The following is a 25,738-nucleotide window of genomic DNA, read 5'->3' as shown; positions in this document are numbered from 1 at the left end:
TCTTTCAGCCTGTCCTTTCTCTGGCACCATTTGGCCGGAATCCCCTCGTGAGACAGGCCGTGGGCTGGGTGAATTCCTTCTTTACAAAATAAATAAACAGAGCAGCAAGGAAGAAGAGATTTTTCTTTGCTAAAAATCAAATGCCTTCTCATAATAAACAATGCTTTTGCTGAAGGCTTTTTCTTAAAACAGTAAGGACAAACGTTGCCTGTAAGTAATCCCCGGGGAGCTACAGACCTCGCTGGGATGAGGTCACTACAACACATGCCCCAGGCTTTGGCAAGCCTCCACGTCGCCTTCTAAAAGCTCCAGCAACCGAGTGGAGCAGAGCAAGGAGTGGGTATCAAGCCTGATATCTATTTTTTATTTTCAATGAATGATTTCTATCAGCAGCAGGCTTGGTCCCCCAGGCCACGGGAGCACAGCCTCACAATCCTTTCTGTCTGCAACCTTCTGGGCTTTTGGAGCCAGACAAACAGCCAGCTCTGGGAGCGAGCGAGAGCCGATGAAACCAAGGCAAGGCACTGATCCGGCTGATCCCTCTGCAAACTTATACCCCGAAAGATTCCCACACAACTCCGGCTGCCTGTGATGGGGATGTTCCCTAGAGAGCCCCCAGAGAAGGCTGGCTGTGCCCTCTGGGACCTGCCGGGAGAGCTGATAACGTATAAATTAAATGCTTAATGGAGCAATTCATGCCCTGCTCATAGAGAGACCATGAACATATGGGAATAGGAAGGGGAACAGCATCCAAAAGCCACCAGCCAAACAGCAAACCCGAGAGGAGCCAACCAAAAATCCTGCGATTATTTCTGTCGCACTAAATGTGAATGCAGAGATTTTACAACATCGATGGTAGGTCTCGGCACACGACGCAGCCCTAAGTATCTGCTAAGCCTCTCAGGCTGGGTGGATACGTGACAGCTTTGGTGGGAGGGGGGATGGTGGATGTGGGGAGAACAGCGTGAGGGTCTCCGTAAAGGGCTCCTTTCTCATGGAATACTTTCTCCACCTAGTCATTTCCTTACCTCATACAAACACAGCCACATTCCTGATGTTTAACTGTTTGGACTTTTGCAGAAAAGAAAAAGCTGGCTGGGGCAGTTTATATGGCCAGACATTCCAAGTACTGAAAAAACATATTCAAAGGAAATAGTAAAGAGAGAACTTTTTTAAGTTTTCCTGTCCTATTTTTACAGTTTCCTGTCAAAGTCTTAGCCTGATGAAACCTGAGATAGAGCTCCATGCACAACCCTCCTCCAAGGGCTCTCCACTGCAGCAGCATCTGAGGCACAAAGCACACACATGGCAACATGGGGCCAGTAGTTCCAGCAGTTGTAGAAATGTCTGGGAGGGTTGGAGCTGGAGGGAGCTGGCACTGCCGCACCGTGTCCTCCGTCCTGGAAGAGACCACGGGGTCAGATTGCTGTGGGCTGTTGAGTCGCTGCCTGGTCAGTTAGTGCAGGGATGGAGGTGCAGGAATGGGGGTACTGTGGGTGGCATGGGGGTTTGGTACCTCCAGACTCTTCCCCACACACACGCTTGCCCCAGGTGGAAACCTTGCGCGCCTCAGACTCCTTTGGCAGAGATCACGGCTGTGGGCAGGCTCCTGGATACTGGGGGAAAGAGTACCTGGAGATGGCGGCTGGGCTGGGCTGAGCTGTGACTGAATTTGGGAGGATTCCTCCTGGACTGTGTTTTTGTGGTAGGACTGAGCAAGAGAAGGAGAAATTTGTGTCTGCCAGGTGGGAAATATTTTTGGGCAGAAGGTTTGTGGACTTTGCCTACCTTCCTTCTGGGAAAATGAGCTTGGAGGAGGTGATGGCAAGGACAATGCTGAGCAAGGACTTCCAAACAACATGGTTGGTTTTACAAGTCTTGCCAGATTGTATTAATGTTACTGTGCATGAGCTGCAGTCATCTTCATCTGTCCATTGCTGCATTCGGCAAAGGTTTTGTATTTCAAAAGTGGCGATGCGGCACGTGACTTGTGCTAGGGAAGGCAAAGTGTTCTTTGGAAGAGGCTTGTCCACAGCTAAAGTATCTTGAAATAGAAGGAAGAAGTCTCAGAATTGACCAAGCAGATACAAATAGCATGTTATTAGATTCTTCTCAGACTGAATTAATGGGAGTAGAAACGTTGCACTCTCCTCACCATCTTTCTATCCCAGTACTCTCTAGCAGGCTTTGTCTTTGGATTCAGTGGGAAGGGTTCCAGGACCCTGCCACAAACTGGGTTATGTGGGCCCTGCCTGGTTGGACAGACCTGGAGCTGCTGTGCCACCATAAGCCCATTCACAGAACTGCCCAATGGCCTTGAGTAGATATGGACCAAGCAATGCCTCTCCTGCCAGTCTGTGTTCCTCCTCGTCCATCTTCATGGGCTTGCAGAGAAGAGAGGCTGATGGCCTTGGGTTGATATCAGTGCACCAGAACTGCAGACGTTCATGTGTCTACCTCCAAACATGCTCCACTGAGCCTGCAACTGTGATGTGATGTCCTATCACACTCCTCACGGTCAGCTGGCAGAGGGCTGCAGCCCTTCCAGAGGGAATCTCCAGATTTGAATGAAAGCAGGCATTTGTCTTCACGACACTTTTCTCCCACCAAGGATCAGAAGGTTCAACAAGATGAGGATACTCTTGCTCATGGACACCCCTCCCCGCAGTGAGAATGAGAGAGAGAAAGCCACATCTCACTGCATCCAAGGTCAATGAAGAGTCGGAAGATAAGACAGTCACCTTCCTGCTCAACCGAGAGCAGGCAACGATGTGCCTGCTGCAGAGGCAAGGAGGTCCCAACCCACGCTGGTCCAGCCTCCTTGGCTCACTCAGCTACAGCTGACTCAAATGCTCCTGAGTTTCTTAGTGGCAATGCAAATGGCTTGCCTTTGGACAAGGTTGACTTCTCCATTTCTTTGCAAAGACAGACCCTCGTTGCTATTACTCGTACCTTTGCCAAATTTTACCTATTGAGGCTGAAACAGGTTTGTACCCAGGCTAAGCAGTTTGGGAAAATTCCAGTCAAAACATCCCTGTCAGATCTAAAGATAAATCTTGGAAATGCTGTGTCTGTGAAGGTCTCTGGAGGAAATTAATTCTGATTCCAGAGGCTGGCTCCCATTGTGCACAGTGAACTGACCTCTGAGCCACATGCCGAACACCAAGCAGAAAACAAAGGTATTACGTAGCTGTGCTTTGGGAGTGCTGCCCACCCTCTGGCAGGGGAAAAAGTAGTATGTGATTGTCTTATTAAAGACTGTACCATAAAGCCCATGGGCATGCAGGAAAATTATATGTGCAGGATGCGTCTACATCCCACCAGTACTCCCAGCGGACCACAACTGGCTTTCTGCAAAGATCAGAGGGAAATGTGGTTTCACAGAACTATAATTATTTTATCAAGTAAACCTGTCTGCAGGAGGAAAATGGCAACCTACAATTGAGTACAGAATTGAACTCCACTCATGGTGAAGGTTCTGCCAGCCCCTTCTGCATAAATACAGGCAAGTTATAGCAGTAGATGTCAGAGCTCTTCGGGCTACAGTTGATTATCAAAATGCTTTCTCTACCGCAATGTGGAGAAATAGGAGCTTATGCCTTACCTTTGGAGGCAGGCTGAGGAGAAGAAACTCCATCGTATATCTCAGCTACGAGTTCTGCTTTATGTCTTAACCTCTGGATTAGCAGAGCACTAGGAAAAATCAGCTGAATGCCTGGTTTCTAACAAGGATGAGAAATCTCTTTGTAAACACAGGCTTTTATTAAAAAGCTCATCTGGGCGGGGAGGGGCAGATCTTCACTGCCGATAGCATTCCTCCATAAGATTTTTAGTCAAAGTAATTTCAAACTTAATCTGAAATTGATAGGAAGAACACCTTGTTGGGTGTCGGGCAAGCTTGTGTCTCAAGCGTGTACTATACTCACACCACCCGGACGGCTTTGAGTGGGCATGGCAGAAAGGAGCTGCCATAGCCAGGGCTTTCCCTTGTCTTTTTCCTACCCCAGAGAACTGAAACCCAAGAAATGTATAAGAGTTCATGACACCCTGGAACTGCCTTGCATCTCAAGGGATGCACGTGAAGGCCCAGGCAAGGCGAATTTCAGTCCCGTCTCAGGAGCCGCATCCTAGTCCATGTTTCTGGGATGTCTCCATCCCTCTGGGATTGTTGCTGTGTGTTGCTCTTCCTTCAGGAGAGCAGCTGACTGGGGTTCAGTTTCACAACATGCATGGACCTCAGGCACAGCCAGAGGTTGTATAGAGGAGACATTCTTGCTAACCTGAGATTTACCCCCAGAATAAAAATTCTACCAGGCAGCTCAAATTATTAAATTCCCTCTGAAATGCAAAGACCTTTCCGAGTTATCCCAGATATCATTGACTTTCCATGAACTATTTGCGGTCCCTTTCTTGCTAGCATGATGTATGTTCTTGCCTGCCTGGGCTCTGGGGGAGTTTCCAGCTAAAGGTATGAAATATGTACATCCCTATGGATTACTGCACTAGGAGCAGCATTTCAGAAGTTCAGGCCTGTGACCGGGGTTAGGAAGGAGTGAGCAAAGGCACCACGTTTACTGTGGCTGCTTCCTGCTACGGCTTTTGTATGCACGCATGGGGATCAGACACATCCTGTGTGGCTGCTTCGTTTCTCCTAAGCCTCGAAATCAGACTGAAAATGTAGGAAAAAAAAGTCATTATGAAGAGGAAACAGAAAAGCTGAGACAAAGCCACTCTTAATAACTCTCCTCAGGAGGGGGGTTGGAGGGGCCTTACAAGCAAGAATAATGGAGTATTCTGCAATATTCCCACCATCTGGAAATCTGAGTGGATTAAAATGCAGTTTATGCTGAGACACTCACTAGCATCCATCTGTATGTTACAAGATGGTGTTTTGGATCATGCATTCTGTTTATATACGGCCTGGGGTGTCTGTCACTAGAAAAGCTACGGCTGGAGGGAACGCTAGAGATCATTTGGGATTTCTCTTTCCCTTAGACAAGATGGACTACCAGAATTGGACCTAACTAATATTTATACAACTTTGCTCTTAAACACCTACAGATATGAAAATCCACAGCCTCCTCGCACAATTCTTCTAGTGCTTAAATATTTCAGGACAATGGATGAGTGGCAGTTAGACTGATAGAAATTAAATAAAAATACAGGGATGAGAGGAAATGCTGTCCTATACAGTAAGAATCTTCAAGAAATTGATATAGCATATAAAAATATGCTAATCTCAGGACTTGCATTAGTCTGACTCATTGTTAATGAAGATTTCTTCCAGGACTGGAATTGTATCAGTTCTAAGGAACCCTGGGTTCACTAGCACGCCCCTCCCAAAAATATCAAAATCCTTTTGAAACTTCAGAGAATCTGAAGACACAGACATGTTATGGAGACTCAGAAATCCTCCCTGGCTGCACATCAAAGGACATTCTCATGTTATGTACATGCTAAAATATAAAAAGCTGTATCTTGATACAAGCCGAATAATGGAGATGCATGAAGAACACAGGAGTAGATCAGCAACAGCTTTAAAATAAAAGGTATGGAGTGGCGATTTAGATACTGTCCCTTGTCCCATGTACTACGTGTTGTTTATGCCTGGGACCTGCTTTTGCCCACTCTGGTTATAGCCCAAGGTCCTGATACTTTACAGTGCTTTTGGAGAAGCACCGGACATGACGAACATGAGCTGCTCTTCACTGACGGCTGCTGTAGCTTCATATGGAGATCTGCGGCAAAGAGACTGACCAAGGATCTGCCATGGGATGGGATCAAGGTCCACACACACAGTCCCAGAATTCCTCTTTGTCATTACATTTAACCCTTCTAAGCATGGCAATTTTTGAAAGCCCATGTCCTCCTCACTCAATGGTTGACCATCCTTCTTGAGGTATTTGGAAAGAAATATGAGAAATAAGAATCTCTTGAAAATTGTTGAAAAACATGGATTGAGCTGTTCAGGAGCATTTTCACTTAAATCCAATGCAGTCCTGGTTATGGTTTTGGAAAGAGAGCAGTGAGGACTATGGAAGAACAGGAGATACTCATTGCCTTTTCCGTAGGTATTGCATATCCAGGACCTGCTGTGGCTCTAATCCTTGCTTTGTTTCACGTGTTTGAAACACTGTGTGCAACAATAGAGCTTCCTGTACTGGCTAATAAAGAGTCAGAACTCAAGACACTGGATGCCAGATTTGAGTTTGCTATTACCTTTACATGGACACAATCCCTTGTGAGGCTCTTCATGGGATATGGGACTTGGGAACAACTAGGCAAGGCTTCAAGAGCACAGCTGGCTTTCAGCTCAGCCCAGAAGTGTTTGCACTGAAGAACACCACTCCAGAGTTTGTTGGTTAAACTTTTGGAAAACTTGCACCATTAAGAGGAGAGGACATGCAGACCTACCAAGGGCCTTCTGAATCAGACAAATCATAGGAACCACAGACAGTCTCCACAAAGGTCAGAAATATTACTCTAAAAATCTTTTTTTTCCAAAGTAAAATGAGGTGTTCTTTCATGAGAGGTGGCAACTGGCATCCACAGTGAAGACCTCAGCATTTGCATAGGAAGAAACCCAAGTGAAACCTCATTCTTGGAACACAGGAGGAGCTTCCACACCTTCACCTGAGTCAAATGTTGTCAATTTTTACAACCATTTTTTTCCTACTTGAAGGAGGGTGAAATCAGAGATATGACATCAAAATGTTTCATTTTTCTGTAAAACTATTAAAAAGAATTGGACTTTTTCCCCACAGATTCATTTTTTCTGTACTGCAGCTTTTCTCTCGACACTGATGTAATGTGAGTTCATGTTACCGAAGGCTGCTGGGGTTATACAATATATTCACTAATTCTTCATCCCTGAAGATGTCAAGTAGAGGGAGGAAATGATGCTAAGATTCTCTGAGTACCTAGCTATTAAGGTATTTACCTCTGAAGTGGAGTATTTCCTGAATGAAGTGTGAAGGTAGTTAGATTGCTTCCAATACAAAGCAGCCTCTTACTGGAGACCTAAGCTGTTGAACGTGTAGCTTGTTGAGTGTACAGCAGCAGAAGGAACTCAGTTTATTACAGTTTAAAAATAAAATTATCTCTTTTCATGATTACAGCAAAAGACATTCAAAATAAAGTAAAATTAAAACCCTAAACAAATCTGTAATCTGGTAGATTTGTAGGGTTTGAATGCTGCCTTTTCACTAACACAGATGGACACATTTTTCAGTGCTTGCCAGTCTAAACTCATACCCCAAACCCTGTAGGAAAGCACACCTCCAGCGAGCAAAAGAACAGCTAATGGCCACACTAGAAACAACAACAATTGTGCAAAGCTAATGAGCCTTTCGGAGAACCCCGACTCCCCAGCACAGATACTAGCTCTGTGTTCTTTGAAACAAGTTAGCATCTGTGCATGGTACTACCTTCTGTACCTTCTGTGCATATAATAATCTGAGATCACGGCACCACGCTGTGCCTTGCAGCAGAGAGAAGCCTACAGGCAACTCTCTTTACACTGTTCAGGCATTTACAGATTTTAAATCTGTAAGGATGAATTGGTCTGAAGTCCAACATCAAACAAGCCAACGAATGACAACCGAAGACTCTTGCCTAAACCCTACTACATATGGATTAGCCACAACACATCCTCAGAAAGCCCTTCCCTCTTGATCCAAAGATTCCAAGGATGGGACTCGCTTGATGAAATGTAGGGAAGTCCATAGTCCATATGTCTGTGGCAGAACTGATCACCCCTCTGTACACACACATCCTAAAGACAATGTCTGCGTTTGGTCAGGGAATCCTGCCCCTCAGTGCTGTTACCACTCCATCATCTAACGGTTTCATGGCATGCTGTGCTCAGCTGGGCACAACTGCTCCACAGAGGTCTAAAGTGAGGCTACGTAGTGCAGAGGGGTCCAGCACATTGCTGTGGAAGACAGCCAGTTGAAACCGACCTCCTTGTTAAAACATGATCTGTATTTTCCAATGTGAACTAGTTTTCCTTTGGCTTTCAGTCCCTTTGCCTTGCTTCAGCAGAAGGACCTGGGTCAGCCCTGCTTTCACAGATTGTCCCATTCTACAAGAAAGTCTTCTCTGCTCAGAGACATCCCACCCGCCTGTCACACTGTCAACTAGCCACTTCGGCCAGTGTGTGCACTGCTGATGTACAGCCCTTGGGATACAAAGTCTATTTGACCAAAGACTCTTCCTGAAGTAATGGCACCTTTTTATCCAGATGTTTGTGGGAAGAAACATCCCTGAGGAAGATTGGCACTTCAACTTGAACAAACTGCCTGGAGATTTCTCCTGGGTGAAAGAAAACCCTTGGTACTCTTGGTTAAGCCTGTGCTGAGCTCAAGGGGCTTATCCTACAGACATCTTTGGTAGGGGAGCAGATGAGTGGCAGAGGAGCAGGCAGATGAGGTCCCCAAATATAACAGCAAGTTGCAAGGCCAAAGAGTTCAGTGTCATCTGTGTGCTAGGTACCATCTGGCCTGCTTCTGCTACACTTGAAACACAGATATTGGTGAATTTTGATAATGAGGGCCTCTTTAAAAACCATATTTCCTGGCATTTATTTCAGCCTCAAAATAGTCAGTGTCTTTTCGTAGGTTGAGGTAACATCCCTGCCTGTAAAAGCACATCATCAAATATCCAGCGTGTCCATGCTGGCTGGAAGTAAACCAGCTCTTGATCCAGAAGCCAGCAAGCCACAGCAGTATGAGCTGAAGCGAGTCCATCCTTCCTAACAGACCGGTCTCTTAACGCAACTTTTCAGTCCGAGGCATCTTATGGTTTATTTAACACCGTGGCCTCAGCCTGGAGATGGCTTGTTTGGGAACATCATCAGGAGGAAATGCACAGTTGGCTGTATCTCAACACACAGTCCTGCCCCAGTCGTGCTCTCATCACTGTTAGCAGCCGAGTTACCAACCCTCCTGAAACCCTTTGGTGACTCCTCACACTCCTTGTGCTGCAGCAAAATATCTATTATTTTACAGAGAAACGTAACAGAGTGATGTAATGAGCTGCCCAAGCAAGCGCAAGCAGCGAGCCAGGCTGAGGATGGAGCAGCGGAGCTCATACTGCTTTGTCCTACACTGAGAATAGAAAATCCCCACATTACCCAGCTATGATTCAAATCAACGGCCCCATTTCAGTAATGGGGCTGGGAGAGATGGGGAGATGTATTCTACAACATGTCCTCTCTTCTGCAGGCTGAGTGTGGTCTGATCGGCCAACCCAGATGGCTCCTCTTCAGCAGACGTCTCACGGCACAGTACTGCGGGAAATGACTGTACGTATCACATTCTCTCTGCTTTCTTTCCTGAAAGGCAGTGAAAGCCAGCTTAAACTACCTGTCATTTCCTTTGTACTCTGTAGGCAGGACAGTCTCTCATTTTGTGCTCTGGAAGCAGCAGACACAAGCGCGCTGGAGTGCAAGAGTGCATTCTTATTGCCTAATGCCAGCGTGCTGCATTTAGTAGTTGGCAACGGTTCCCCCACGAGAGGCATCACAGTAGCTAGCCTGTGTGGGAAGGAGGAAGGTGAATGATGTCTCACTAGACAGTAACTGGCGTTAGTGGAAGCTCTCTGCCTGCAGAGGTGCAGGCAGGAATCCGAGGAATTTCCAGAGTACTCGACCACGTACCCAGCCGTGCTATGAGAGCATCACCACCGAGCCTTGGGCTGAAACCTGTACTTCCTAGCTATGAAGCCTATGAAGTGGGTTTCAGGCTCTGCTTTGAATTAATCTTTCTTCAGAAAAGTATTTAGGAACGAGACTCAGAGCTCAACTGAGCGCTACAGATGATCCGTGTTGCTTCCAAGCCTGCTACTTGAGTCTCCTGTTACTGGAGACTCCCAAGGACGCTTGTAAATGTGTCCAATACCATGGCTGCTTCAAATGGAGAAACTGAACAGAAATTCAACAGTGGTCATGTCTCTAGTAAGTCTGGTGCTTAGGGACTTCGTCTTAACAGGCCTAGTGATGGAGCAGGAATTCATTTTCTCCTTGGAAGGGTTAAGTTCTTCCCTGTCACGCTAATTACTCTCGGTAGGTCAGTCACAACCACCTCACCTGGCTGCAAACTCACAGGCTGCCCAGCCAGGAGCCTCTTTGAAAAGTGTAACTTTTAACATCTCTTAGCAAAGCAAGCACTCTGTTTGTCTTGGCAGGGAAGACCTGTGTATACACAGCTGGAGAGCTTGTTTTGTCTCTTAGTACAAGTCTGGACTAAACCAAATCTCTAAAGGCTTTGTAAAAATGCTCTCTTTATTTAAAGAATTTTATACATTACAAGATGTCTCCAAAGTCTGCCCCTGCTCAGACCCCTTCTTTCCCTGCCTCTTCCACTCTCTCCTACCCCCTCCACTACCACGCACACAGAGTCAGAACAGTTGGATTTTTCAGTCCCTCCCGGCATTGCTGCATCCAGAAGTTTCTTTCAGAAATTCCCAGCTTTCTTTTCAAATACAGCCAATGTCTGTATCGATTTATGAATCTCAATACTTCAGATCCCTGTGAGCTAGAAAAAAAGAAAGCAGCTCTACAGAGAGCCCTGGAGCTTGGGTTTAGGGATTTAGGGGAAGGAATCTTGCAAGGTAGAGCCTTCAAAAGAGAAAGGCTGTTATCGTAATACCTTTCCATAACTAAAGCGATGCATATCTGCATGTGCATGTGTGTGTGAGAAAAAGACAGGAGAGGGCTTAAAGAATATATAACTGCAGTGCTTGACTGATACTTGTGTTTAGAGGAGAGTACAAAGGAGGAGACTGGAACAATGAAAAGTTACTTCAGTAAATGTGTGTGGAGGCTTTTAAAGAGCTTTCCCTTCTCTGCATCCAATAAATGTGAGGCTCAAACCACAGCAGAGGCCTTTTATGGGGCACCTGCACCATTAGTTTCAGTTGATAGTTTTGCAACCCAGGGAACATTGCACAACTATGTCGAGTTCTGCGTATTTCTGCTGGCCGCGGTTCAAGCAGGGCTCACTGATGCCTGGGCTACCGGAAACCAACTGTTATTCCTATCTCACCCTCTAAATCACGTTGGCAAGAATCCCCAACTTGGAAAAAAACATTAAAGGCAAGAACAGTCCAATCCTTGGACATGGAGTTAAACAAAATTAGCCCAATCTCGGGAAAATGAGAGGCTAGAAAAGCAGAATATTTCCAGGGTTCTTTGATCTTAATCCTGGGAGTTTGCACATTGGCTTCGTGTTTCAGTTTCATTTCTGCTCTGTGCCACTCTGACTGTTGCCAAAAATCATATCAGAGCAGTGTCGTGAGATGTCCATCTAAGCCAACAGGAAAGGGAGAAATTTCGTCTCTCAGCCAAAACCTCAGTCATACCCACACTGCTCAAATGTAAACTTGATCTAGCCACTCAGCACATGCTGGCTGGATGAAATACAGCAAAGCCACATGTCACTAAGAGCCATATTCTTAGCTGGTGAAAACTGTGGTTCTTAGTGGAGCTGTTTCAATTCATACTGGATGAGCAGCTGGCATTAAACTGTGTGAGGTTTACAGTAAACCAGAGTTGGCTTATGTTTCCCTTTGAAAAGTTTTTACTAAAATAAGGTTCTTTCACAGAAAACCTTAAGTTCTAGTCATAATTTTCAAGATTTTTTAATTAAATATAGTATTAAACCATAAAAACAATTTTGCAAAGGTTGGAATATTGACTTTTGGGATTTCAGGTCCATGTTCATTTGAAAATTATCGACCGTTAGCATTGATGACATCATTAGGTTTAATTTTTGATGGTACATGGTATTGACCTCCTTCACCCAAAAGGAAGGAGAATTAATTCAAGATGGGTTAAATTCAGAGAATTAATCAAGTTGCTGCAGGAATTTGATTCTATATAGCGAGAGAGGCAGGAGGCTGCAGAAATGGTCTTACTGATACGGGAGCTGAGTGCTCGCCTGGTGGACTGCCGTCTACCCGTGTCTGATGGAGTTCCTGTGTGAGCTGGCCAAGTCCTTAAACCAGCATTTTGCACATGGTCCCTAACTGCGTGTGGTCCCTAACTCCTTAGACAGGACTCCTCTGCAAGAGCTGCAGTGAGTCGTGCTTGTGATGCTGAGCGGGAGCTGCAAACACTGAAAGTCCATCAAGTCCACCTCAGGGTAACTCAAGACGGGCACCAAAATTAGCTGGCTGTACTGGGTCTGGCTGAGGTGCAGTTAATTTTACTCATCATGGTGCTGTGTTTTGCTTTTGTGGCTAAAACAGCGTGGATAACACACCAGTGTTTCAGCTGTTGCTGAACAGTGCTTGCACAGTGTCAAGGCTTGCTCTCCAGCCCCAGTCCAAGAAGCTGGGAGGGGACACAGCTGGGACAAGTGACCCAAACTGACCAAAGGAATATTCCATGCCATATAACGTCGTGCTCAGCAATAAAGCCTCAGGGAAAGAAGGAGGAAGGGGGGATATAAGGTGGTTATGGTGTTTGTCTTCCCAAGCCACCATTACAGGTGCTGAGGTCCTGTTTCCCAGGAGCTGGCTGGATGCCCGCCTGCTGATGGGAAGTTGTGAACCAATTCCTTTTTTTGCTTTGCTATCACACATGGCTTTTGCTTTCCTTATTAAACTGACATCATCTTGATCCATGAGTCTTTTTGCCTGCCTTCCATCTTCTACCCATCCCAAAGGAGAGGGGAGTGAGTGAGATGTAGGATGGGTGTTTGGGTGCTGGCTGGGGTCAACCCACCACGCTGACACGTTTGAATAATTTGGCTTATGTTTCTTTTTCCTTCTCTCTTAGTGTTTAGGAAGGGACTGATGGTGTCACCTTCCCTTCATGAGGATGCTGTGGTAAGGGCCTTCCCGGCATTTCTAAGCCACTCGCAGGTTATTGAGACAAGAAACAGGGAAATACCCAGGAGAGAAATACCCTTTTTGTACTCAGCACGGGGGTTTATTGATGTTTAACAAAGAGCTGCAAGGAACAGCCATGCAGTCAGTAGGCACTTCGCATCCTGCACATGTAATAACCAGGGATCTCAGGGAGTGCTTTGGGCATGAGGTTCTCATGACAGGCTGTATCATCAGGCAGAGGAATCGAGCAGAAATTCACATAAAATTGAGTATCTCTAATACACACGCTTGAATATACAACTCCCGATCCTATGCTTTGTCAGTGATAACATGATGAAAATGTGTTCCTTACCTCTCTCACACTGGGGACCAGTGAATCCATAGACACAAGCACAACGGTTTGGCCCAATGCATCGACCTCCATTCTGACAGCCGTTTTCACAGACAGCTATTTTGAAATAAAAAGATAAATCAGTGATTTCTACTCTTACTGAAACAACAGTGAGAGACATGTGGTGCTGGCAGGACTTGGAATATCACCTACTTCGTGTTGTTCACCCATCAGGAGTTTCCTCCGTGCAGTGAATGTACAAAGAAAAGTCTGATATTTTTTCCTGGAAAATTATTTCCTGTTTATGAATGAACCCATTTATAAAAAGGCCATAAACTCTTATTTCACTTGAGAGGATTTCCTGCGCTCTGGAATCTCAGTTCATTCAGGTCAGCGTTGGGATTTAAACGTCAAGGTCAAGATGAACTGATACAAATGAGAAACTCCATAAAGGCAAATGTTTAACGTGTGACAACAGTGAAACGTGAGGAGCGGAGACTTGTTTGCCATTTAATCCCACATATCCAAAGCAAAGAGAACCAGCCTGATCAGCACACAAGTATTCATTGACTTAAAATTAGACCTGCTACCCTTAGTTGAAAAAAGTGCAGTCAGTAGTCTAGGACTGAAGTCAAAGGAGTAGGTTGCTGATTAGGTCCTGTGTTGAGGCAGAGCTAATTGAACGGGATGTAGGAACAATTCTGCATGTGACATGAACAATTGCTGGTTGTGACAGATGCCGTTGACCTATTAAAATCTCAGCAGCTGTAATGACTAATGAGAGGAGTACTGTTATGACACTTCCTAAAGTTCCTATAGAGAGCTCCTCTCTCTGAGCTACTCAGCTGCCCCACAACACTGGTGCACTGCAGATGAGAATATCATCTCATGAAAGGCGAGGTCCACGCCATCTTGTACGATACCTCAGTTTTCCCCTCACTGGTCCAGCGCCAAGCTCTGAGCTGCAGAGAGGCCAGGTACTGCTGCATTTCACAGCCTTCAAAGGCTACATCCATCCTAGAGCCGAGGAAGCCGAAATCTGCTCTGCTGGGATGCTGCCAGTGGGACTCTCCATTGTTCCCCACCCTGTCAGTGATGTCTTGCCAATATCTGAACCATTATGAAAACTCTACTGAGGATATTATAGGTGGAGCTGGTAGCAGCACATAATTAAGGTTGCCTAGCACGTTCCATTATAAGCCCTGGTTTGCTGTTACTTATAATTTTCCCAAGCTTTAGCTGTTCAGAATGAAATTTTCCATATGGTGTGTCTGCCTTTAGTTGAACTTTTTGGAAAGTTTCAGCAAAAATGAATCAGTCACAGCTGAGGATAAATTTAGGGGAAATATGGTGTTTTGCCCATCTTTAAAAAAATTCTTATAGACTTCACTAAGAACTTTAGTGATTCTCACATTGATACAGGGATTTGAAATTTGCTGGAAAATTCCATTTGGTCAGAGATTCTTTCAAAAATATTGTGCATACTTGCTTACTAGACACTTCTTAAAGATGGCACCTAAGTTTTTTGGTTGTTAATCTTACAATGTGCATGAGCAATGATTTAAAATTGCCAAGTATCTTTCATGGGAAACTAGGGCAGGAAATTAAAGTTCTCTGTATGAAAGGTGTTTTCACAAAATAGAAAACCAAGTCATAAAACATGGTAAAATTTCTTTCAATGGCTATATTGAGATTTCTCTATAGAACATCAGTGGTGTAAAATAAACAGAACTAAAAATTGAGCCTTCCCCAAATGTAACCACGCGTAATTTGTAATTAAAACCTGTTGGTTTCATTTTTTTTTAGTTTTTCTTCTTCTAATTGAAAGGAGGTTTCATCTGAGCTAAAATGAAGGTTTCCCATAAAAGGTCCACTCCCACAGAATCTGCTGTTTACCTAAAACTATTCACAGATAAATGTTATCTAATATGCATACATATTTGTATATATATTTATATATATTTACAGTGAAACCATATCTAATACGTCTATACCTATAGATCTAGACCTATATATAGTTATAGCCCCTAAGGAGAGCAGGCTGAGATTCCAATGGAGAGAATATAGTGACAACATCAAAGATGACATCAGTGTGTGCAAGGCGACCTCTCTAGTCACGAGGCTGCATGAATCCAGCCTTGCCCTTCAGCTCACCATGCAGACAGCAGGTCTTGCAGGTACTTACGCTGCCCACAGTATGTTCCAGTATAGCCTTTCTGGCAGAGGCAGGATTCCTCATTGCAGCTTCCACCATTCATGCATCTCACGTTGCAGGTTTGGACTGTGGGGAAGAGAAGGAAAATATTACGTGACAACACAACAAATTGCCTGTGACAGGAGATGGAAACCTCACACGTAATGGATGTTCAAAACCTCAACTGATGTTCTTGGTCGCTTCTTGTCTCTGTGCAGAGCCTAAGGGTGATGTTAAGTGTCCAGTTCCTTCACGTTAAATGGTGAGACTGCTGACTTCCCATGGCAGGGTACGAGCCATGGTGTGGTTAAAGGCTTGCACTTTTACCGAGGTAGAATTACCCCAGAGTTGCTTACAGAAGTGAATACCATGGTCTGGTTTTTATTCTCTAGAGAGAAGACATTTTCATTGTCCCCGTGCCTGGTAGTATTGAACCGCTCAGATAGGGGAAAGCCATGAACACAGTGGGCAGTGTGAAACTAGGAGCAATTTAGGGGACGTGATCCTTCAAGTCCCTCTCACACAGGGCAAGGTACCACTGTTCTCTTATGACAAACAGTTTTTAGAGTAATATAAATAGACCTCATTCCACAGAAACCAAAGACTCCTATCTTTTTACTTCATTAAGGAATCTACCCTGATTAAACATCTTCGGCTTTGTCCTTTCTACAGGACGTCCTGCCACAGCTCATGTGATTGAGGGTAGGGGCATATTTCCTGATATCTCCCTTTCTTTGATAACTGTCATTCTGAACAATTCTTTCTTTTAGGACACTACACTTTTCAAATATTGTCATACCCTTTTTATTATTCCTTTAGATTATTGCTCCATTTTAAAGATACACTTTTCACTTTCTGGGCTGTCTAACCTTTAAAATGGCTTTGCATTAAAAGACCTATGAGATGTCTGGGGGGGATAGAATTTCTCTGGTGGAGGAAAACCATGGACTTAACATATTTCTCTTCCTTTTACAATTACTATGTGGGCTTACTGGTGAGATTCATTTAATACAAGAAGCTTCTTTTAAGAAATCTGAAAAGAAAAGCGCATATCATCTATTCTTCTTTCTATGTTAGAGTTCAGTTTTCACACTAGATTATGACACACTGAATGTGACTAATGCACTGTAGGAAAACAATAGCAATAAAGTCGGGAAGTTTTATACTGATGCAGACACAAAGCCAGTATTGGCTTTAACTCTTTCATCACTATTAAATGTTTAAGGAATGTGGTGTTAAAGTAGAAGAGCCTAACAGGGGAGGCTTACTGCTAAACATTGAGTTACAAATACAGGTCAAACAGCTTGCTTTCTTTACTGAAACAATGCCTGGAACGACGCATTCTTCCTTTGTAAGATGTGACAACTCAAATTGCAAGTGACTGAGGTTATGGCAAGTTACGTGAAAACTGTTTTTCAGCATGTACACCACAGTTCCCGTCTGCCAGGGATAGGAGGGGCTGTGACTTGGCAGCATGAAGAAGGTGGGGCTGGAGGGTCCGTATGTGAGTGGATGCTCGGCTGTGGCTTGTGTCTTCTCTGTGCATGCAATGTCAGTTCCAAGCAGGGAAGAGTTGGGGCCAGTGCAAGTGAAACGTCTGTCCAAAAGGTAGTAGGACTCAGAAGTGGCCAATAGGGGTAATTACATGGTTGACGCCTTGTTCATAGGAAGCCTGAAAGGAAGGAGGAGTGAAATGGGAAGCTCTGGCTTTGCATTCAAAATGCTCAGCACATGTGCTGTACATTTAATCCATGCATCGCTAGTGTGGTTTGAATTAGTCATGATGTCTACTACTCTTCCTATTTCTCTACGGCCAGAGATCACGCCAAATTTAGATGAAAGCTTAATCATTAAGGAAACTAAGCTTGAGGCTTCAAAGCATTGCCCAGATTGTCAGACATGAGACCAGTCTCTCTGGGAAAAGGCACTGTTTCCAGCACATGCTTACCCTACACCCCTCACTACAATTAATCAGCCCTGGGAAAGCAATTACATACAGCAAATCTGGGAGGGCTGCCCAGAGACAGAGGTAGCTAGGAAGTGTCTGTCAGAGCTGTCCATCTGTCAGAGCTCCTCCCTGCACAGCATCCCGAGCCCCACATTCAATGCATTCAGGAGGGGTAAGGTTTAGTGAAGCTAAGAAATTTTGGGAGGTCAGGGTCTGGACATAAGAAGAGCCCTGCTGCTCATCCCAAGACCTCCCAACTAACTGGCAAAGACCATTACTGGACCTGCACAGAGCAGGTCCCATTTCTTACTTCTGCCCTGATCCCAAAGGCCCTCAGGTCCCAGCACCATCTGACTTATCTCCAAGTCTGGCACTGTTAGAACCCCCTGCAGATTCGGAGTGCAGGAGAACATCTTTCAACCAAAGAGCCCGTTACTCTTTGTCAGGGTTTTCCAGGGTAGCAGAGACCAAAGTTCGAAGAAAGAGAATGACAGATCGCCCTAGTTAACTTTTCCCATGATTGGATCGGATTAGCTCTACGATTTTTTAAAGGAGCAGTGGCTGCAGCTGTTCTGCCAGCCATCAGCAGTGGAGTTTGCAGGCAGGTTTTCTGTCTGCTTACTGACTACTACTATCTAAACAGTCACTTGCAAATTACTCCTAAAACATCCTTCCTCCCCGAAGTAGGAAACCAAGCTTTTTGTTATGACAGAGAAAGGCAGTGTGGCTTTTATTGCCTCTGGAATGCACAATTTGTCTGCTTTACCTCCCTGAAGCATTCATGATAAATGCAGATCCAAACATCCCCACAATGAATGCCAGATTTGATGAAGCCCCTGCAGAGGAACCCCCTCGAGTGCATGCTGAAATCCACCCCAGGCTCAGGGGAATGCCAGGTCTGTGCCCAAATGTATATACTGCTTACAGCATTCCTTGCATTCCTCTGTGATTGCTAACATATGGACCCTCACTCCAGAAACTTTTGTGTCTTCAGCACCTTCATCTCAGCAAAGCACGGGGAAGGTCTGCAGAGCAGTGCATGCACAGGCACTGGGTGCTGAGCACTTGCTGGGGACATCTGCAGGGCTGTAGCACAACGTGGCACTTTGGAATCGGATTCTGGGAATTTCCTTCTTTGAGTCACACCCTGAATGTGGTTTTGAGGTCTGAGGGGGCTAGTTCTCTGGCCTTCAATCAGATGCCTGCAAGTCACTTTATTAACAATGGCTTGCCTACAGATGGGCAATAATGGAAAATAAATTTCTGGGTTGTCTCTAGCAATGGCCATCTGAGACCTTAAAAGACTCCATAAAATTCCATTAATTTCTGCATTTTACATAGGGCACTAGCAAAATCAGCCTTCTTAAAACAACACCGTGCCACAAGTCTGTTCCTTTGCTTGCAGGATCATTTTTTTTGGCTGGTCTTTTTGAGTAGTGTCATCATGTATGGGTGGACTGCTGATATAGTCAGGTGCAAATGGTCACCCAGTATCATTGCCCACATTTGGAGATCTAGAGTGCAGGTCAGCCCCTGTTCACACACTGCTACTAGCTTTAGAAACAACTGAAGCCCTTTTGGGCAGACCTGTTGGCTCATGTGTAGCCTGTGCTGACCCAGGTGGGTCTCTGCGCTGGCTTACAGGAGCATGGGTGGGAGGGCTCTCTGGACGTCTCCATCCAGCATCCCCACAGTTCAGGCTGGCTGTGACTTTGTCTAGCTAAGTCTTCAAAACCCCCGAGCTGGGTGATGGCCCACAGCTCTCATTACCTGTGCCAGCACTGCACCACCCTCCAGTGTAAGACAATGTTCTTCATGCCCGAAGATCCCAAGCTTAAACATCCCAAGCAGCAACTTGTGGCCATCGGCCTCTGTTACACTGCCTGCCACTACTGAGAGGGGTTTGGCTCCAGTGCCTTCTAGCTCCACTTCCAGTAGTTACAGGCTGGGATTAGATCCCTCTTTGACTCTTCTTAGACCAAAGCAGGCCAGCTCCCTCAGCTTATCCTCTCAGGACACGTGCTCCATGTCCCAACCATTTTGTAGCCTGCTGCTGCTCCATCTTCATTTTCCCCACATCCCTCCTGAACTGGCAGCCCAGAACTAGCCACAGCCTCGCTACCCCCGAGCAGAAGGGATCATACCTTCCTTTGACTTTTTCACCATGATCCCCTTAATCTAGCCCGGGGTGTGATTGCCTTTACTCACAGACCCAACAGCTATTGACTCATACCCAGCCTGGTGTCTACCATAACTGCCAGGTCCTTTCCAGCAATACTACCCTGTGGAAAAAGGGGCACAGAGGAGCAATAATTCCCTTCCAGAGAGTACCCAAGCTATCAGGATTTAGACTCAAGCAGGAGTGTTTCCTGTGCAGAGCCATGTGCTGCAGGGTAATGGAGTGGTTGCAAGCAGAATCTGGTCTTGAATAAAGTCCTGCAGGGATTACCAGAAGGATATGGGAATTGCTTTCTGGATATGTGACTGTCACACTGCTGAGTCCTTCATAGTTTGTTCAGGATCCTTAGCTACCCAGTCCTCTTCCCAGAGCTTTTCAGGTTTTTGTCCTGAAGGTCTGAGGTGGGAGAGGGAAGCAGAAAAAGTGGCAATGCAGTTTCTGCATTCCCAGCTCTGCCAGTGCGCAACTTCATCGTGTCACTGCAGTTTGCTAAAAATGCTGGGCAATTCTGCCTGACAACCAAATCCCAGCCTAAGAAAAATGTAATAATTTTTCTATTGGAAAAAAATATTTATTTGATTAACAGAAGCAGTGACAGATTTAATTCCACTTCAAAGAACAGCCAGGGGTGGATGGACTCTGTGGCAGCGGTGTCGCTATTTGCTGCTGTGAGATGTGGTTTCTGAGCTGCATCCTGTAGGATTTCTCATACCAAAGGAGCAGAAATTGCAAGCAGGTGGCCAGTTTTCTCCAGGTATCAGGGGCAGTGAGGACTCTTAGTAAAAGAAATGAAAAGGTTTTGTGACTACTGTGCAACTCAGACTAGAACCTGGCTGCCAAAATACAAAATATTTCAGAGATTTCCTTTCATTGTGACTGGGAAATTTTTAAGCAAGCACATAACTAGTCCAGAGGGAGGAGAATCACCAGCAACGTTCTCTTACCTCCAGCTGAGCCACAGTTGGGAGAAAGTTGTCCATTGGAGCACGTACACATGTTTGGCCGTGAACAAAATCCATCACCACAAGAATTCCTGCAAATTGCTGGAGGAATAGAAGGACACAGTGATTAGCACAATGTGCTAGTCTGTGAACTTGCTCGCAGATGTGCTTTTGGCTGCCGGAAGAGTGTGAAATCATCTCGTTTAAGAATAATAACCTGGGGAGGAAGGTGGGGCACCTCTTGAGGACCCTGGCATGGGCAGAGCAACGAGAGAAAGGACCCGCTTGTTCACAGGGAGTTCCTGGAGACATCTTCCTTTTATCACAGACTGTGGCTGGTCCTGCTACCACGTTGCTTTTTCAGCAGCAGAGGATGGAGAAGATATGGCACATTTCACTATTTTTGCCTGCTAAAAATGTTTCTCAGCAGAGACAAGTGACATTCACACTGAGCCAGGTTGTCCTTTCCCTTAAAATTTTTATGTTTCCATGAAGCACTTTGCAATCCATGGCCTGGCATTGAGGAAACTGGCTGTTAGTGAGATGCATCTCCTGTTGAATGAGGGGCTGAGCCTGACTCAGCCAGAGATGCATCAGCAGGATGCCTTCATATCAATCCCCAACCCTTCTTGCCTAGGACCCCTGCTAATCTCTTCCCCTTCCTGTGCCATGGGAGCCAAAAGCATAGCTGGCAGTATTGCTCCACCTGTGTAAGCAGAGATTTTATTAGAGCCCCACAAAAGTATCTCATCTCTGTGTGTTTTATAAATACAATTACAACACACAGTCCCCTGAGGACCTCCAGCCCAGATGGCATGTTTTACAGTTATGAGAAAAGTCAGCAGACAACCCTGAATGTCGCTAACCCCGCATGCCACTGAGCAGCTATTTGGCTGTGAGTTCTTTAACCCTTCGCTACAGCCAGCATTAAACTCAAGCCTTGTATCCTTGGCGGAGCAGCCGCTGTCCATGGGATGGTGAGGAGGATTTTGTGAGTTTGCCTGTCTCTTCTCCTGAGTAAAGGAGAGGGCACAGAACTCTGTGTCTTACCATCACCTGGGGTGAAGTTGGATGCATTTAACTCTTGAGTCATCATGCCTCTTTATTGCCCTTCTTAGTGAGTAAAATGCCATACTCTGGCACTGGTCACTCATTTTGTGCAAGGACACATCAGCTGGCCCCATCGCTCGTAAGACAATAGATACCATTTCCTTTGAGAGGAGAATACTTGCAGCTCTGGGCTCGGTTTTGTGCATTTGAGGTCCCAGACAGGTCTATATTAGGAAACACGAGGTGTTTCTCTCTGAGATGGTGGAGTTTTCGACTGTGAAAGTGGAATTAATTCTGAAATATGTGACCTGTATTACGTGGGAGATCCTGCTCAAGGAGCCTATTGTTTTACTCAACTTGAAACCTCCCACTGTCAATTATTTTTAGGAAGTTTTGGAAAAAGGCATTCACATACAATTCCAAGTGTGCTCTAATGCAGAAGATTTATTCATAAAGCTAAAATCCTGGGAGATAGAAGCATCCCATAGTGCTGTCTGCTCTTCTGTATGTCCGGGTTACAGTTAATATCTCCAAGACACCATGTATTTACCGTGTTTCAGTATGAAGCATCACCAAATGCAGGTACAATTACCCTATTGTCTCCAGTGAGAATCTCATTTATTTACTCCTGAGTCGACTTTCACTTCCAATGGGAGCGTCCTCCAAAGGGCAGGCTCCTTCATCTCCCTATAGTTCATACCTTTAACCTACAGAAATGCAAAACATCAGCCCCTTAATGGATTTTATAGGTGTATATCAGCACTTGAGAGTCCACTAATGCTCTACTCCAAATAGGAAAGCTACCTGCCAAAAGAGAGGTGTGATTTATCTGGAGCAGCATCCTGCTTTGGATGGCCACTTAAAGAAAGATGCAAATTCCTGCTTGTGGACACTGTCTCATGACATCATGTTTGCAATGTCAGCATCTAGTTATTCTAGTAACTAACTAAATTATTTCATCTAAACAAGCAGCTCTAAACTAACTTTCTCAGGAGTCACCAATAGGGTTCCTTCAAGGCTAATCTTCTAGAGCAGGTACACAAGCTGTCAAGCAAGAGAGAACACAGTGGCCATTTGGCAGAAAAGGCCATGCACTAAACAGGACCAATTGCAACCACCCTGCTTTAATCCAGACTGGCGGAGATGAGAACTCCCAGCAATCGCTGCTCATGTCCCAGTGGATTATGAAATGTTCTGTCATCTGCTGATGTGCGAGATATGCGTTCCTTCCCGCACGGCAGTTGGTTCCCTTGGTGCCCTTAACAGGAAAATGGATACTCACGGACAATGCACTGGTTCCCTCCGGGCAGCGTTTTCCAGCCGGGGCAGCAGTAGGAGTGGAACCTCGAGCCACAGACATTGGGTCTGAAAATTAAAAACAATTTTTTTCCTCTGTTTCTGTGCAGTACCATTGGATAAATTCAGCATGTATCATCGCTGTAGGAGAGCAGTTGAATAGCTTCTTGTGTGACATTTCTCTGCCAAACTCCATTCCCTCACTGTGAGTTCAAACAATCCAAACCATTCTATGATTCTGTGTTTAATTCCCACCAAAAGGAGCCACCATACATTATTTTAATAACTGACTCTGACCTCCCCGTGCAGAACACTCTGATCTTTCAGTGACATTCCTAGGACAATATGGAGTGAAGAACTGAGCCACAGTCAGGTCTACCCTGACACAAAGCAACAGCACGGGACTATAGCCAAAAGGTTAGACACAGTCAGCTGGAGACCTGCATTTCCATGTGGGATGAGAGACCTAGATACCAGACAACCCTAGAGACCACAGGTGAGTGAATGTCTTGGTAACCTGAACAGGAGGAGGCTGTCTGTCCCTTGTGAACATAGCTTAGCAGTACTGTTTATGCATAAAGTGGACAAAGTCCTGCTCTTCCTTCCTACCTCTACAATGAACAAACTCCTGCACACTCCAACTTCTCCATCAGACAGGCTGCCCATGGTTTTCTTTGTCTTCATTTGTTTGTTGGATGGTTTAATCAATGTCACATAGCAAAGACAGCAGGAAACCCAGCCCAAGCATATACCTCAGCATGGCATTGACACCATGTTGTGCCATGCTACACTACATGTTAGTACATGAACTAACAGACTTCCCAAGAAAAATTCCCAAAAGAAAACATGAAAACCACAAACCTATGTAATGCTCATACTCTTGTGCTGTTGTCAAGCGTGGAGTCATGAGAACGCAGGCCCTTGCAGAGATGCTGGGGCTCTAATAGAGGATCATACAGATGGGGAAAGGCAGTAGAGAGGCAAGTGAGGATGGAGAGTTTAGACGTTGCCTGGACCCTGGCCAGCAACCATCCATCCTCTTATTGGAGGTTTGCTGAGGGATCACATCGTTTAGAAAAGCATGACAATTTGAACTAAAATAACCAGCGAAAGAGCATACACTTAGGTTTTCTAGTGAGTAATAATCCCCACTGTTAAAATTCTATGTGTTATTTTGGGGTCTGAGTCTATCTAGCTTCTACTTTCAGCCACTGGATCTTGTTATATCTTTGCTCGCTGGATTGAAGAAGCATTTATTAACAAAGTCTCTTCACCCAGTAAACCTATGTAGGTTGTTACATCACCCTTTAATTTTCTCTTTGATAAGAGAAGTAAAATATCAGATTAGTTTGTCAGGATCTATTGTCCAAAATTTCTATCTCCTCATTCTAATTTTTACTAATTAAGTTTTACATCAACCACTTCAGCAGATTGCCTGGGGCTGGTGATAGTAATGATCATCATAATTGCACAAAGGGGGTGGGATTATGTGAACGAATCAGGTCTAGAGTTTTCTGCTATGCGGTTTGGGACGTTTCTGAAACACAGGAGGTTCCACCTGAACATCAGGAAACACTTTTTCACTGTGCGTGTGACTGAATACTGGAACAGGTTGCCCAGAGAACTTGTGGATTCTCCATCCTTGGAGATATTCAAAAGCTGTCTAGAGATGGTCCTGGGCAACCAGCTCTAGATGGCCCTGCTTGAGCAAGGTGGTTGGACCAGATGACCTGCAAAGGTCCCTGCCAACCTCAGCCATCCTTGTAGTTCTGTGATTCTATGTTCACTGTAATTCATTTCATTGTTCAGTACACCTCCACAACAATCAGCATATCACAGCTACCTGTGGAAATAGCTGTAGCTATATGGTACATGGGAGTAAATTTATGGATTTGGCACATTGGAGCAACAACAATATCTGATTTTCAAAAACTCTAAAAGCATTGGTTGATTTGTTTGGGTTTCAATTCTGAAAACGTGTTGATTTGTCCCTGATATTCAGCTAGATCAGCAAATTAATTTCATTGTCCAGGGAACAGTCTCTTTTTATTTCCCTGCTATTCTGCCACCAGCAAGGAACACGCATAAGGCAGATACTTCCCTTTATCCCTTTAAAGCAGTGTGCCAACCATTGAGAGCCCCACTCTGTAGGGCACATCTACCAGATTCCAGCCTAGATTTTAGCATGAACTTGTAGTGCTTTAGGGCAGCAGATTCCTTGCTGGCTGGGAGATGCTCATGGATCCCAGAACACCCTGAATCAGTTACCCAGGCATACATGAGTCTTCCACCTTCAGCGTGATTGCAGTAGATGCACAGGAGATACGTAGAAGACATGCAGCAAAGTTGAAGCGTACATACAGCACGTGTGCAGAAAGCACACAGCAAACATAAAGCAGATATGCAGCAGATATACAGAGGGTACACAGCAGATGTAGTAGAAACAGAGCGTATATACAACAGTCACACCGAAGATGCGCAGAGCCCGTCCAGCAAACACACAGCAGACACAAACCAGGGACACAGCAGAAGTGCAGCACACGGGCAGACACACACAGCGGATGGGCAGCAGACATGCCGCAGACACGCAGCAGATACGCTGCAGGTGTACCTTTCCAAAGTGGAAGAAGTAGAATGCTTCCCATGGAAAAAGGAACTGGGCAGTGTCTGCATTAATGACAAAACCACTGAGCTGGACTGAGATCAAACTCTAAGGAACCCTCTACTGAACAATGATGTTCCCATGTAAAAGCAATCTTAGCTTCTACTGTTCATGGTGACGAGAAGATCCCTGAGCAGCACAGGCCATGTTGAATGACTTTCTGCGCAATGAAGGGTGCTGCTCTGCTTCCCAGTTCTAATTTTCCCAGAGCACACAATGACCTGTGTAGAAACTGTGGCAACTGTTTTTCCATACGACCTGCTTTTGCCCAGTGCTATGTGGAGCCTCCTTCGCCAGCCGTGC

At 45.2% G+C, this 25,738-nt stretch overlaps 1 protein-coding gene across 1 annotated transcript in view; it reads right to left on the bottom strand.

Annotated features, from left to right (window-relative positions):
• FBN3 (fibrillin 3) overlaps positions 1-25,738 on the bottom strand; it is a gene marked incomplete at both ends in the record, with an annotated part of 107,974 nt that overhangs the window by 68,427 nt on the left and 13,809 nt on the right. The window contains 4 exons of the mRNA XM_082011091.1: positions 13,187-13,282; positions 15,351-15,446; positions 20,431-20,529; positions 22,760-22,842. Coding sequence (XP_081867217.1) covers positions 13,187-13,282; positions 15,351-15,446; positions 20,431-20,529; positions 22,760-22,842 — 374 coding nt within the window. The remainder of the gene's footprint in view (positions 1-13,186; positions 13,283-15,350; positions 15,447-20,430; positions 20,530-22,759; positions 22,843-25,738) is intronic.

This window comes from Phaethon aethereus (genome assembly GCF_964289735.1).
Source record: "Phaethon aethereus genome assembly, chromosome: 26".
Lineage (NCBI taxonomy): Eukaryota > Metazoa > Chordata > Aves > Phaethontiformes > Phaethontidae > Phaethon > Phaethon aethereus.
Note: the sequence above shows the minus strand (reverse complement) of the source record. Positions and strands in the feature narration are given on the sequence as shown.